The sequence below is a fragment of the Phyllopteryx taeniolatus genome, chromosome 1 (genome assembly GCF_024500385.1).
Source record: "Phyllopteryx taeniolatus isolate TA_2022b chromosome 1, UOR_Ptae_1.2, whole genome shotgun sequence".
Taxonomy (NCBI): domain Eukaryota; kingdom Metazoa; phylum Chordata; class Actinopteri; order Syngnathiformes; family Syngnathidae; genus Phyllopteryx; species Phyllopteryx taeniolatus.
Window position 1 is genome coordinate 17,978,980 of NC_084502.1, and position 14,225 is coordinate 17,993,204.

Consider the following 14,225-nt stretch of genomic DNA (forward strand, 5'->3'; position numbering starts at 1 on the left):
GTGGCAAGATTTGAATGTAGCCTTCACTACTGGCCGAATCCACGCCTCTCGCAGGCGTACACGCGCAGGTCACTAGCTGACTTTACCGTGGTCACCTTGTAGAAGCAACTTTGACATTTTCGGTATGTCGTCTTCACCGGTAAATAAAAAAAAAAAAAAAAAATTGTCATACTGTATAAAAATGGCAACCTAACTAGTGGCATTATATTTAGAAAGTTATTAGCTTGAATGTTATATATCATTAATTACTAGCCCCATTTAGCAACAAGCTATAAATATCAATATTACACATTGTTATATAGAGGCAATGTGCCGTGAAGTTATATCCTTTGTTGTTCAGAGTTCCCAAGAGCTATTGGTGACACCGGCTGACTACAATCCCTGGCCGAGTAGTGTTGGAAAAGTTCATTTTCTACACAAACTAGTTCAAAGTTCAGTTCACCAATCCAAAAATGAACGAGTTTATAGTTTGTTTTCTCTCAATATGTTGCTGACGGGCTATTCCCCTTAAAATACGAGTATTTAATTTTCCCATTGTTGCCACCCATTCAGGCCACACTAGTCGTCAGCTGCAGCTTTCACCCTGCAATCTCAAAAACATGAGGAAAAACGTGTTGCTTGAATGGTCTTTTTTAAAACGAGGAATTCAATCAAAAACAGGACTTTTGTCCTGAATGTGCAAACAAAAACATGCAACACAGTATGACAGGAACGATGGTGAAAGGACATTGATAACTGCATTCCTTGCAGCTCTGGCTGACTATATTAACAAAATATTTTATTTCATCTATTCTTATATTACAAAACAAAATAAATTCTATATCATACAGTATGATCGTACAGAGATTTAAAAAAAAAGCATTCTGATACAAATAATTTTCCTAGTAGGCCTCATCTATTTTTACAATTATGTACTGTATTACAAAAGAGCCACAAAAGAACACTTTCAGTCCCATTCACGCAGTGTCCAGAATGCACCTCATATTCTCACGCAGCTGCGACGTGCCTGCCATGAATGGCGGCTGTGGCCACAGTGAAACGGTTGCCAAATACAACGTTTATCCACTGACATATGAAGGCTCGTATATAGTGTGTCTAGACAGGTTTTCCTGGAATTCACTAACAAAACCTGGCACTCTTGAATGAAAATGAACTTTTGTTTGAAAACTGTTCTTTGGCGCCAGAATGAGCGCGTTCTCAATTATGAACTCAATTATAACTAGCAACCCTTTATTGCTCAGTGACTGTTTTTTTTTGTCAATGTGTTTATGTCTCAAAAGTGTTCTTTGTCAATTGATTGTCTGTTGTCGTACTAGAGCGGCTCCAACTACCGGAGACAAATTCCTTGTGTGTTTTTTGGACATACTTGGCAAATAAAGATGATTCTGATTCTGATGTTCATCAGGCAGATATGAACTAAGTTCAGTTCATGTTCGCACAAAATATGAACTAAGTTCATTGAACGAACAGGTACAACACTGCAGAGTACATCTCTGGGTAGCAGACGAAGAGGTATGCCATGCACTCTATAATGGTCACATGATTTGTACAAATGCATTTACATAGAAACATGTTTTTAGAAACTGTAAATCACAGGTGTAAGAACAAGAAGAAGTATCATCATCTTTATTGTCATGAACATGCATGCATGCACACAAAATTTGTTATCTGCATTTTACCCATTACAGTGAACACACACACTTGTTGGTGGAGCACACTGGAGCAGGGGGCAGCTTAAGCACCCGGGGAGCAGTTTGGGGTATTGGTGTCTTGCTCAGGGACACCACAGCCATGAGTCCAGGAGATGTTGGTGGATAGTCTGGTCGGGGTCTTGAGCCTATGTCCCCACGATGGCAGGCGATGATCTTAACCATTGGGTCACAGCTGACCCCAAAAGATTTTACTGGCATAAGTTACTGTAAACTTCAATTACAGTAACTCAAAATTGTACCAAAACTTCCAATTGTCATATGCAAAAAATGTCATGTGCTGATATCCTTTGCACATTGATGTCGTTTTTTGATGCAGTGCCGCCTGAGGGATCGAAGGTCACGGGCATTCAATGTTGGTTTTCAGCCTTGCCGCTTACATGCAGTGATTTCACCAGATTCTCTGAACCTTTTGATGATATTATAGACCGTAAATGATGAAATCCCTAAATTCCTTGCAATTGTACATTGAGGAACATTGTCCTTAAAATGTTCGACTATTTTCTCACGCACTTGTTCACAAAGAGGTGAACCTCGTCCCATGTTTGCTTGTGAATGACTGAGCTATTCAGGGAAGCTCTTTTTATACCCAATCATGGCACCCACCAGTTCCCAATTAGCCTGTTCACCTGTGGGATGTTCCAAACAGGTGTTTGATGAGCATTCCTCAACTTTCTCAGTCTTTTTTGCCACCTGTCCCAGCTTTTTTGGAATGTGTTGCAGCCATAAAATTCCAAGTTAATGATTATTTGGTAAAACCAATAAAGTTGATCAGTTTGAACATTAAATATCGTGTCTTTGTAATGTATTCAATTAAATATAGATTGAACATGATTTGCAAATAATTGTATTCTGTTTTTATTTACGTTTAACACAACGTCCCAACTTCATTGGAATTGGGGTTGTACATCATTTTTAGAGGTTTGTCTGGTGTTCCAGCACTGGCTCGTGTCACTCTGTTATCAGGCAGTGTCCTTTAGAAAGAATCTCACATTTAGATAACTATTAAATACATTTCACACACAACCCTAAATACTAATAACATTTTATTTATTTTTACAGATTTTGACAAACGTGTTCAAAAAATCAAAATTATTACCAATAGACCTGACATCATTGAGAAGTTTAATAAAATTGATTTAGTGAGCAATGTCATGAAGCATGGAATATTTATAATTACATCATTCATATTTGTATGTTATTATTTCTTGAGACAGCCATAAGATTGAAGTAAAAACTCGGCCTCTGATGTGTTTAGTTTGCAATACCTGAGTAGATCATCATTCCTAATCTGCAGCAGGCCACTGGTGACAGACAACCTGTAATTACATTTTATTTTTATTTGTTTATTTGTGAGGGAGAAGAACACAGACAAATTAACAGTTGCAGATGCAGCATGGGATGTACTGTACTTTTTGCTCACAATGGTACTCTGAATTTGTGAGATATACAGTAATGATTCCATCTCTGCAGTCAGTGTTCTACCTGAATGGGTTAATGAAAGAAAGTTCATGAACTAGTTCATATTTTCGGCGAACGTAAACAGAACAGAACTCTGCCTGATGAATGTTATTGAGAGCGCGTTAATTCTGGCATCAAAGAACGGTTTTTGAACGAAAGTTCATTTTCATTTCAGAGTGCTAGGTTTTGCTAGGGACTTTCAAGACAAAACCCGTCCGGACACACTATATGCAAGTCTTCATATGTCGGGGATGAACAACAACAGCCATTCATATTCACATTCGGTAGGCACCTTGCAGCAGCCTGCGTGCTCCAGTTGCATTTAGGGACATTGCTTAAATGCAGACATGCAAACACCAAAGGCATGAAAAAGGTGACAAAAAAAAATACATTGTAGGAGGGGTTTGTGGCGATCCCCCGGGGCCCCACAGAGAATCTTTTTTAATTTTAACATAAATTAAGCAATCTGGCAGACTCTGAAGAGTACAATAAGGCAAAAAAATAAAAAATTAAATTATTCACGCCGAAAAACATTTATTTATTTATATCAACCGCTCAAGCACACGTTAATGTACAAATTTAAGATTAAAATTAAATTTGCCTCATTGTCTCTGTCGCTTAATACAGTTAACATTAACATCCGTAAACTAATTTGATAATTGTAGGCGCGTTTCCTAATCTATGCAAAATATTAGCAGATCAACTCTTGTCGCCGATGTTATGTGCGCTTCGCGGTTCCGCTGGGACCACAAACAAGGCCACGACCCGCAGCATTGCAATGAGAAAATTCAAAACAACAGTGCAACAAATATGACACTGGCTGATCTGATTAACAAAACTGTTGCTTAAACATAAGAGTAACAATAGAGGATCTCCACTCCAGAGGTAGGTACAGTAGCCAAATATTGTACTCATGTAAGAGTACTGTTACTTGACAATAATGTGACTCAAGTAAAAGTAAAAAGTAGTCCTCCAAAAAATTACTTGAGTAAAAAGTACACAGTGAAATAATTACTCAAGTACTGAATAAATAGTAACTTCTGATTTTTTTTTAACCACAGCAGGAACATCAACAAAATAAATAAATAAAATAAAGTAAATGTGCAAATTTTGATGTTGCATTGTGTGTGTCAAAAAATCAGCAATTTACGGCACGGTGTTTTCTAAAGTTATAACTGAGCTGAAATATCCACGTTGGGGCAGACAGTGCCAGACAAATACTACAATACATAAAAGCCATTGTTTTTGTTCGTCTAAATGTAAACACGAGTAGCGCCTCGTTGCCTTCATGGTAACGATGAGCTTCTCAACATGGCCGCCACGTACGCACGACAATCAACCGGGCTGGCTTATCTAGTGTTAATACCTATGCCCGGGAAGCCCAATAGAAGATGTGTGAGGTCATGTGACTTTCTTGTGTTGTTTGATTGGTGAACTAGACTTAAACGTCACAAGCGCTTAAACTGGTTGGCGCAAACAGCGGCCGATGCAGAAGTCGAAGTCGTAGTCTCGCACACGAAATAGTTGATAAATACGCAATAATTGACGAATAAAAGTAGCAAGCGACATTTAGATCATTGTAACGGAATAAAAGTACAGTTACTTAACAGCAGAAGTGGCGGAAGTGTTTTTTCTGGTCTCGTCAACTCCTGTGACAAGCGGAACCTCAGGCCAATGCGCTCCCATATTAGTCCGCCGCGGAATAATATTCACAATTACATCTGTGTGTGGATGGTGGGAGTGTGGAATGGATCTAGCTGCCAGTGTTCAAGGAGTACGAAACAGCCTATGCCGGCGTCCACCCCCCCCCCCCCAGGAAAAACTTATCGGATCTATACGATTCATGTAAATGGCCTATTTTGAGTTAAAAACGGCGAATTTCGCCAAAATGCGACTAATTTGCATATATGTAAACGGGAGCAAATGTGTTCTTTGGTTGTTTTTTATTTGCAGTACATTATTGTAAAATGTATTACAAGCTAAATTATTATTTTTATCAGAATGCTTTAGTTAAAACACTGCGATCACACTATCATAATATTGACTTGATTTGGTGTTGTTATATAAACACTAGATGAGATAAAATATTTTGTCAGTGTAGTCAGCCAGAGCTGCAAGGAATGCAGTTATCAGTCTTTTCACCATCGTTCTTTTCATACTGTGTTGTGTGTTTTTGTTTAGAACCCAATACAATTATAATGGGCATCAATTAACTCCGGATTTTCACTGTTTGCGGTCCAGCACGGTCCATTTCCCCCGCAAATAGCGGTGGTCGTAATACATCATCTACCCACAATTCATTGCGCACACAATGTAATGGAGGATAAAATGTGTTTGACAGGCCGCATGTGACGTCCAAATATGACAAAATTCCAGTGAAACAATAGTGAAAGTTTTGATTTCTAGCATCAGTATGAGGTTAATGGCAGTTTATATACTGGAACTCAAACTGTTCAGCATTTAAGGACTTCCGCTTAAAAAGACTGGCAACGAAGAGACTGAATTACACAATGCAAGCCTGACACAAAATGGAGGGTCCAAGAGACGGTTTGTCCTGCTTTGATAAACCAATGGTGCTCTCTCTTCCTTTGCCAACAGAGCCCGTTTTTACTGGCGTACGGTGCCTCAGTGGAGACACACACAGGTAGATTCCATGCAGACGTTGTTGACAGAGCAGAAAGTCAGTGCCGATGAGCTCCTTATGCCGGCTTGCTGGAGTTTACAGAGGCTGAAGGAGGACCTATCAGCAGACTGAAAGCTTGTCCTTTTTCTGAGTTCCAAAGCCATGTTAAAACCTGTTTGCTTGCTTGTTCATTTTTGTTCCCAATAGCAAGATTCCCACTAGATTCAACAACTGACTCATTTTACGAGCTTCAGTTACAAAATGAACAGGAAGCAGATTATAAACCACAAAAATGCAACCTTGTAATAAAAAAATATATGTTCTAAAAAAGTTGTTGAAGAGCAAGTTATTTCATATTGCCAAAGGCAATAGAGTTTATGCCAGAATTGGAGGTGTTTGCTTTGTTCTCACAAGGTTACTTACTGTGGGACCAAAAGCCAGCCAAATTCTCTAGACATCAGCAATGTATACACACAATTCAATCCGCAACTCCTTAGGACTGGATCCTAGCAGTCTGCATGGCGTGTCGGGGAAAACAAGCTGAGATTTAACGTTAACGTTCTCATCCATCCGCAAGAGGTTCCAGCTTTGGCAAGCAGGAATGTTGTAGGAATAAGGACGAAATAGAGGAAACCTCTGCAGCGGAAACCTTTTTCCAAATAAACTCATCATTCCGAACAGGTCAGAGACGAGAACTGTTGAAAGACTATTACTCTTAATAACAGGACTTGGATCCAACCAAGACCCTGAAGCAGGATGGCGGCTGAGCATAATCACACTCATTTCAGCATTTGTAGACATGTGGCTTACAGAAAGAGAAGAAATGCAGAAGAAGCTCAAGGTTTGCTTGTGCAAACTAGACTTTACACCGATTTTATCAGCCTGATCGGTATCGGCCGTTAACTAGCATTTTATGCTGATCGGCTTTAATGTCATAATTCGTTGATCCGATCAATGACGTCATTGATCGGCTCCGCAAAAGACTGACTCCACGTCGCCATCGTGCACAGTATATTTGAATCCAAAAGCTAATTGGCCAATAAAGTTATTAAAAAAAAAACATGTCGGCGGTGTGGGACAGACAACACGTCTGAGACACAACACGTAATGCCTGGATCAGACTACAAGACAAATTTGCTCTTTTACGATTGCACTGTCAGACTATGCAATAAAATCTTGTATTCCGATACCACCGCATCTCGTTTTTTACGATCATTGGGATTTATCTTATCAACTCAAATACGAACGGATACACTCGTTACCGTGGCGACGACAACAAGAGTGGATCGCGCCGACTGTATTATAAAGGACAAAATGGGGAAAAACGTGTTGGTGGTCACCGGTGCGTTTAAGGTTTGCTTGAGGTATGTTCACGTACTTTTAATACGATACGAACAAAAACGTTATGTAGCCTAGCAAGCTAGTTCCAGCGCTAACGGTTTTACGTAAATGCCGCCGTTCTGTCGAATCATGCTGTAAAGTTTTTTTTCCCTCACTAGGGTCGCGGGCGTGCTGGAGCCTATCCCAGCTCTCATTGGGGAGGAGGCGGGGTACACCCTGAACTGGTTGCCAGCCAATCGCAGGGCACAAACAAACAACCATTCGCACTCACAGTCACACGTACGGGCAATTTAGAGTCTCCAATTAATGCATGTTTTTGGGATATGGGAGGAAACCGGAGTGCCCGGAGAAAATCCACACAGGCACGGGGAGAACATGCTAACTCCACACAGGCGGCGCCCGGGATTGAACCCGGGTCCTCAGAACTGTGAGGCTGACGCTCTATCCAGTAGTCCACCGTGCCACCATAAGTTACATACATATACACAAATACATACATATATACACATGTATATACGTGATGTCTTGGTGTTCCATGCTTTTTTGCAAAAAATGGTGACGTTAAATACTTCAGCCGCTGTGTACACACACACACACACCTCTCCATACTCTGTGAGACGGCATGATGGGGAAACAGGCGAGGAGGCGGCTCGCACAAAGACACTGACGGCATACAAGACTTCTTGCAGCCAAAACTCACCCACAGCAAAGGTAACAACGGCCTCAATAACCTTCTTTATTGTTAGAAATCCCATCTTTTGACTATTTAGAGCTCCGTAGTGACTAACAGGGACTTCGTATCAAAGTGTCAATTTCATTTCTAAAAACACATTGGTTTTCTCATACGAGTGTCCAGAAAAGGCTCAGCTGACAGCTACTTGTCTGACCCAGTTTTGTATCCACTTTGTCCAGATTTGGCTAAGACCGCCCGCTTTCCTCTTATTGGTTGCCTCCATGTAGAAGAGCCACTTGTGAAAACATTATGTTGACAGCGCTGGCTCAGGAGCGGAGGTAGGTGGCGATCTTTGCTAGTGATGTAGATAAGCTTGAGCTATTCAAATGATTCAAAGGAAAACGCCTGGAACTTAATGCGTGGGTGATTTTAATTAATATTTTACAAGTTTACTGAGGGACCCTCAAGCCAATATTACATCCTAAATGCTAGAAAATTGAAAATCCTTTAGAAAGGGGGGCGGGGGGAGAATTGAAAAATCCTTTAAATACTTAAGACTATACTCTTTCGAATGAGGGCTTTCGGTACATGCTAAAAACAGAGTACCGATACACTATAATGACACCAGCATTTCACCAACAAGTGCCTGGCAAAGTTGTACAACAAAGTAAAGGATGAAACCAAAGAACTATTCAATGCAAAAAAAAATTATTTATTGAAGAGATGCACACCCCTAATACCAATTTTAATTGAACCAGGAAATGTATTGGTCAAGTCATGATCAAACACCTGTTATGAATTTTGCCATTCAGGTTAGAGAACAGCAAGTTGCGCAAAAAGATTTAAAACAAACAGTTGGACATGCTTTCCAAATGTTTTGAGAAGTTAATGAAAGGTTTTATAACAGTGGGACCACTGAATTGATTTATTGTACTTCATACTTTCCCTACACTTAAAATTCAGTCCTGCATGTGATCCATCCTTAACAGTTCCACTGTTCAAGAATAGCAATAATAGTCAACTACTCCTGTGAAAAATTAGGTGTGGCGTTAACGCACTAAAAATAAACTGACTTAAAAGACCATTTTCAGGAAGTGCAACTGGCTGTGTCCCATTACTTCCTGTTGGCAATCCTCTTGGAGCGTCGAGGAACAATATTCTCCTGCTGCTGCGGAACTCGCGCTCCTGCTGGCCGAGCATTTTTAGCGTTGTCTGCCTCTTTGACACTTTCCGCCCGCAATGCTGTGGCCTTTGGGTGTCTGACTGCCTTCACTCTCCCTTGGGTACGTCGTACAGGCTGACACCCATCTGGTAATGTCTGGAATCCTGCGGCTGCTTCTGGAGTCTTGTCTACTGTGGACTTTGAAGGTGATTTTGGGGTTTTGTTCGTGCTCTTACTTGTGTCCTTGCCTGCTGGCTTCCTACTCCTGGGCAGCTCCCTCTTTGTCACTACCTTCCTTCTGACCATCTACATTAGAAGGGTTTAATACTGCATTTGTACGTTAGACGCTAAATTAAGTCGATGGGTTGAAGCCAAGCTGGATCTTACCTCTAGCTGAGCCGTAGATTTAAGTTCAGACATTTCTCTCATTAGTTGTTGGATCACCAGCTAAGAAAAAACAGGCTTAAAAACAAATAGCATTATTTCCTGCAGTTTTTTTTTCCCCTCACCCCTCCCCCCCCTCACCTGGTCATCAACAAGTTGTTTCTCCAGGTGTGCTTTAGTGTGCTCCTTTCTCCTGAGAGACGCACATTTTTATGCACCATAGGATGGGGACATCCACCACCACTTAAATCCATATACATGTTTGCACATGCGTACATACACACACACTGGCTTGAAATAAACTAAACCCTTTTTATAGAGTACTGACCATTCATAACTCAGCTGCTTCAAACATTTTTTCCCTGTTTTAATTAAAACAGAGGTGGCACACTAGTATACAGGTATATTTAAACTGACATTAGTACATCAAGTCAGAGCAAAAGTTAGTTTCGCTAATTAAACCGAAAGTAAAAGATTAGCATTCTAGTTGTTCTTTAATAATTGAGTTATGCTACCCAGGACACACGTGGACAAATTGCAACATGAGATGTCCAAACATACAGACTCATCTCCTTCTGCATGTGACACATTGCCTGCTTCTTCTCGCTTAGCACCCTCGCCACATCTTCCTTGGTCACCATGGCCAGCAGTGACCGGACATCCTGCTCCAACACTTTGAAAGATGGAAGTACGACTCCAAGCACCTGCTTGAGATGCTCCACGAGCTCAGTGCATGATGCGAGCTGACAGGCAGAAGACATTTTTAAGCAGTTTCACCTTTTCTTCACACAAACTGGTCACTGTAAAATAACTGAAAAAACCAACAGAGCAACAAGGTATTGTTTTGACAGCTGTTGGATTGTTTGTTGGCATGATTATACAAAAACGCAACCGAGCAAGGCCCCACTTCAATTTAGTGTACTGTGGAGCTGACTAAAGAAATTTACTTTTTACGCTGCTTTGAGTCGCTGTGGGACTCAACCCGACCCCAGTGTGCAAATAGTGGAGTCCAATCCATCTATCACGGACATATAGCACTCACAAAAAAATTTGAATATTCAGCTTTCAAGGGTAATCACACTAACCTTCACAGATTTAATTTGACCACTTCATCTTGTGGGGATATTTGAGATTTCCATCTTTAGCTCTAAATATACTGTATATAATACTGACTACATAAAATTGTATATTTTGGCTCCATCGTGACTCCTGTTGGCCAATTGAAACCCATGAAACCTAATTTACTACATTTCTTATTTACTAGATTGAATCATACAATTTGGATAAATTACATTGTAGATTCAACACCAAGTCTTGTGTTTTCTATTATATTCCATTAATAAATGTTTGGATTATTTCATGTAATATTCTTAGTTTCTGAAAGAGGAATTTAATGCTTACGTCAATCAGGTGGAGAAAAATGAATGAATTTTTATTTTGGGAATGTTGCGATACACTCTGCTGTCCATAGAGTAGAATTACATTTTCAAAATTGTTAGAAAACCGTATATCAAAACTAATTTTTTTACTACACTTACTGTGCAAACAAATTTCCATACTAAAGCTAAGAAGTGACATGTTAAAAATGTTGCAGCTAAAGACGTGAACAATTCCTGAAATGGTCATGAATAAGCTGAAAGTGGTAAAAATCAAACAACGCCTGAGAGTTAAAACACAACAAAACCAACAGGGCAGAAAAAGCAAACTGTCAGTGCTGAAAACACCTGTGTGTAATGAAAGGTCAACAAATGTCCTGAGCTTACATTCTCAAGAGCTGCTTGCACCTTCTCCCTAGAGGCCAGTGTGAGGTCCAAGGCCATCCGTTCACTTTTAATCACATTTTGCACTTGCTCCAGTTCTCCCTGAAGAATACCTGCATGAGTTTACTTCCCAACTTGTGCTGGTGGATGACTTCATTGAAAACCAACCTGTAGCTGCTTTGTTTGTTTCTCCACTTGCATCTTCCTCATAAAGTCCAGGTCACACGCCGTTAATTGATATCCCTTCATGCCGGTCAGCAAGGCTTCAGAGAAATCTGAAAAACCTTGAGAACAATATTTTAGCATCTTACCCTCAGGGTGGTCGAGGTGTCCAAACTGCATAACTACATTTAACTGATATGGATTCATCTTTTTATATTCAGTGATTTATATCAATTCAGTTACCAACAATGGTAATCACTGAAGCTGGAAGAGCAAGAACCTAAACTAGTGAAACCCATTCCCACTGCCATCTCAGCCCTTTATCTTTGGGAAACATGAGAAAGGTTAGCGAAGCAAGTAAGCATCCAACAACCAGATTAATTACTTTGAGACAATTTAAACAGGAAAGACTTCTTTATCATTGCTATCAGCATTGTTACACCCTGCACAGTGGAATGAAGAGGGCCAGGGGGATTTGTCATGGTTATGACCCTTTTTGGATTTTGCTTAGGAACTTTCCTTTCAAAGTGAGCTCAACCGGAAGTACTTGGATAGGTCGTTCTAATTCTACAAAATGCTTAGGAAAGGGGCGGCACGGTGGCCGACTGGTTAGAGCGTCAGCCTCACAGTTCTGAGGTGCGGGGTTCAATCCCCGTCCCCGCCTGTGTGGAGTTTGCATGTTCTCCCCGTGCCTGCGTGGGTTTTCTCCGGGCACTCCGGTTTCCTCCCACATCCCAAAAACATGCATTAATTGGAGACTCTAAATTGCCCGTAGGCATGACTGTGAGTGCAAATGGTTGTTTGTTTCGATGTGCCCTGCGATTGGCTGGCAACCAGTTTAGGGTGTACCCCGCCTCCTGCCCGATGACAGCTGGGATTGGCTCCAGCACGCCCGCGACCCTAGTGAGGAGAAGCGGCTCAGAAAATGGATGGATGGATGCTTAGGAAAGGTGCCTCAAATCCACCTTTAGGATCAATTACTCCTTTACAAAAAGGAAATACATTACCTACAATCCTATACAGGCTCAATATTTCAAGCAACAGACGATCAAGGTTTAAGACTTCACAAAAACGCTCTAGTGTCATGCTAGGAAAGGAGAGGAAAAAAAAAAAAATCCTCAGATCCTCAGCAGAATGACTCATGAAGTCCTCTAAAACATTCCGGTAGACTGTTGCGGTGACATTAGATTTAACAAAGCAGAGTTTACTAATACCTGCACTGGACATTGCAGCCCAAATCATGACCAACTGTGGATATTTCACACTGGACCTCAACCAGCTTGGGTTCTGTTCTTTACCAGTCTTCCTCCAAGCCTTGGCCAACAGTCCAGTCCTTCCTCTCCTTGGCCCAGTTGAGACACTTCCTCTGCTGGCTCAGGCTCAGACCAGAGGAACCCAACAGTTGTAGCCCATTTCCCAGATGAGTCTAAATGTGGTTGTTTTTGAAGCTGTGATTCCCACCTCATGCCACTCTGTGTGAACCTTTCTGGATCTCTGCTAGATTCTTGAATCTCCTGTTTGCCAATCTGCTGACGCCCATGGTCATCTCTTTTGGTGATGCATCTTCTCCTGCCACATTTTGTCTTTCCATTGATATGCTTGGACACAGGACTCTGTGAACAGCCAGCCTCCTTAGCTATGAACCTTTGTGGCTTACCTAGCCTATTGAGGGTTTCAGTGATGGGCTTCTGGTCAGTTGTCAAGTCTGCAGTTTTCCCCATATTGAACCCAAATGAGACAAACCAAACTGAAGCAATTTAATGACACCTGGGGAAACCTGTGCAGGTGCTTTGAGTTTAGTCGATTAGTGTGTGACACTTCATTTAAAACATTTACAGCCTGCAAACTTTGGGCTGATTCCTTCGCAGTATTCTAATTTTTTGAATTTCAGATTTCATGGGTTTTATGAGCGAGAAACCCAAATTATGTAACAATAAATAAAATGGTAGGCCCTGAATCTATAATAGTTTAACTTTTTGAATGGAATTATGGAAAAACTTTTCCATGATATTCTAATTTTTTGGAAAGAGTCTGTTTATATTTTTTGTGAAACATATTTACCTTGGCTCAAATGTTGTGAAACACTGTTCTAGAAGCATTATTGACAATGACAAACCTTGTTTTGTGCCTGAAGTGTTCAACTTAATCATGTGTGGGTCAGGGTGCTCTCCACTGTCCCCCTTTGGAACACACAGACACAGGTCATGAGGTCAACAATGGGACTTGCAACCAAACAATAAAGTGAGACACAGACAGTCTGTGTACGTGCGAACCTCAGTTCTCTGATGCATTGCCACATTGTCACGTTTTCGATCCAGTTTCTTCACTTCATTCATAGGCGGCGTCCTAGGCAGTTGTCGGCCGGTCGGGATGATGTGCATGCTCCCGCTGAGTCGCTTCAAAAAATTGTCTGCCATGCTACAACAGGCTTTGGAGCTCCTGCTAAAAGTTGTCATGGTCTATGGTTTCCTTGCTGGGCCTTAAAGAGCTCGTGTGTCATCACATTCAGCTCTAATTATTTGCACCTGGGGGCGCACTACTGACTATTGGCCACCGGGAGGCAACAGTTGCACAGCCGGATGGTGCAGAAGCTTCAGGAAATTCTGGGCACTTTCACAGAGATCAAGCGATAACTAGATACGCCAGCGCACTGTAACAGCCGGGCTAACCGACGTGCCTACGTGGCCACTATTTTGGCAGGGGCGACGTTCCCATCAAAGGCAATGCATGGACATTGAAGATAGGTTGTAACTTGCTTATTTCTCAACCGATTTTCATGAGGTTTACTTTTTTGTCAATGCGAAAGCTTGTGCTATTATTACATTTGGGGGGAAGAAATTCCCTCATATATATATATATATATATATATATATATATATATATATATTCCACTTTAAGGTTATTCTCAGTTCCCTTGTCATAATTGTACAGTCAGCATTGTGCGTCACCG

The 14,225-nt window shown here is 41.0% G+C and overlaps 1 protein-coding gene across 1 annotated transcript; it reads right to left on the minus strand.

Annotated features, from left to right (window-relative positions):
- Positions 1 to 8,498: 8,498 nt before the first annotated feature.
- On the minus strand, positions 8,499 to 13,785 carry LOC133487866 (uncharacterized). The gene is made up of 8 exons (XM_061795489.1): positions 13,549 to 13,785; positions 13,392 to 13,455; positions 11,282 to 11,397; positions 11,117 to 11,215; positions 9,915 to 10,096; positions 9,495 to 9,546; positions 9,357 to 9,416; positions 8,499 to 9,275 (listed from the first exon to the last, which is right to left on the minus strand). The coding sequence occupies exons 1-8, from the start codon at positions 13,729 to 13,731 to the stop codon at positions 8,922 to 8,924; spliced, it is 1,110 nt and encodes a 369-aa protein (XP_061651473.1). The 5' UTR covers positions 13,732 to 13,785; the 3' UTR covers positions 8,499 to 8,921.
- Positions 13,786 to 14,225: the final 440 nt, after the last annotated feature.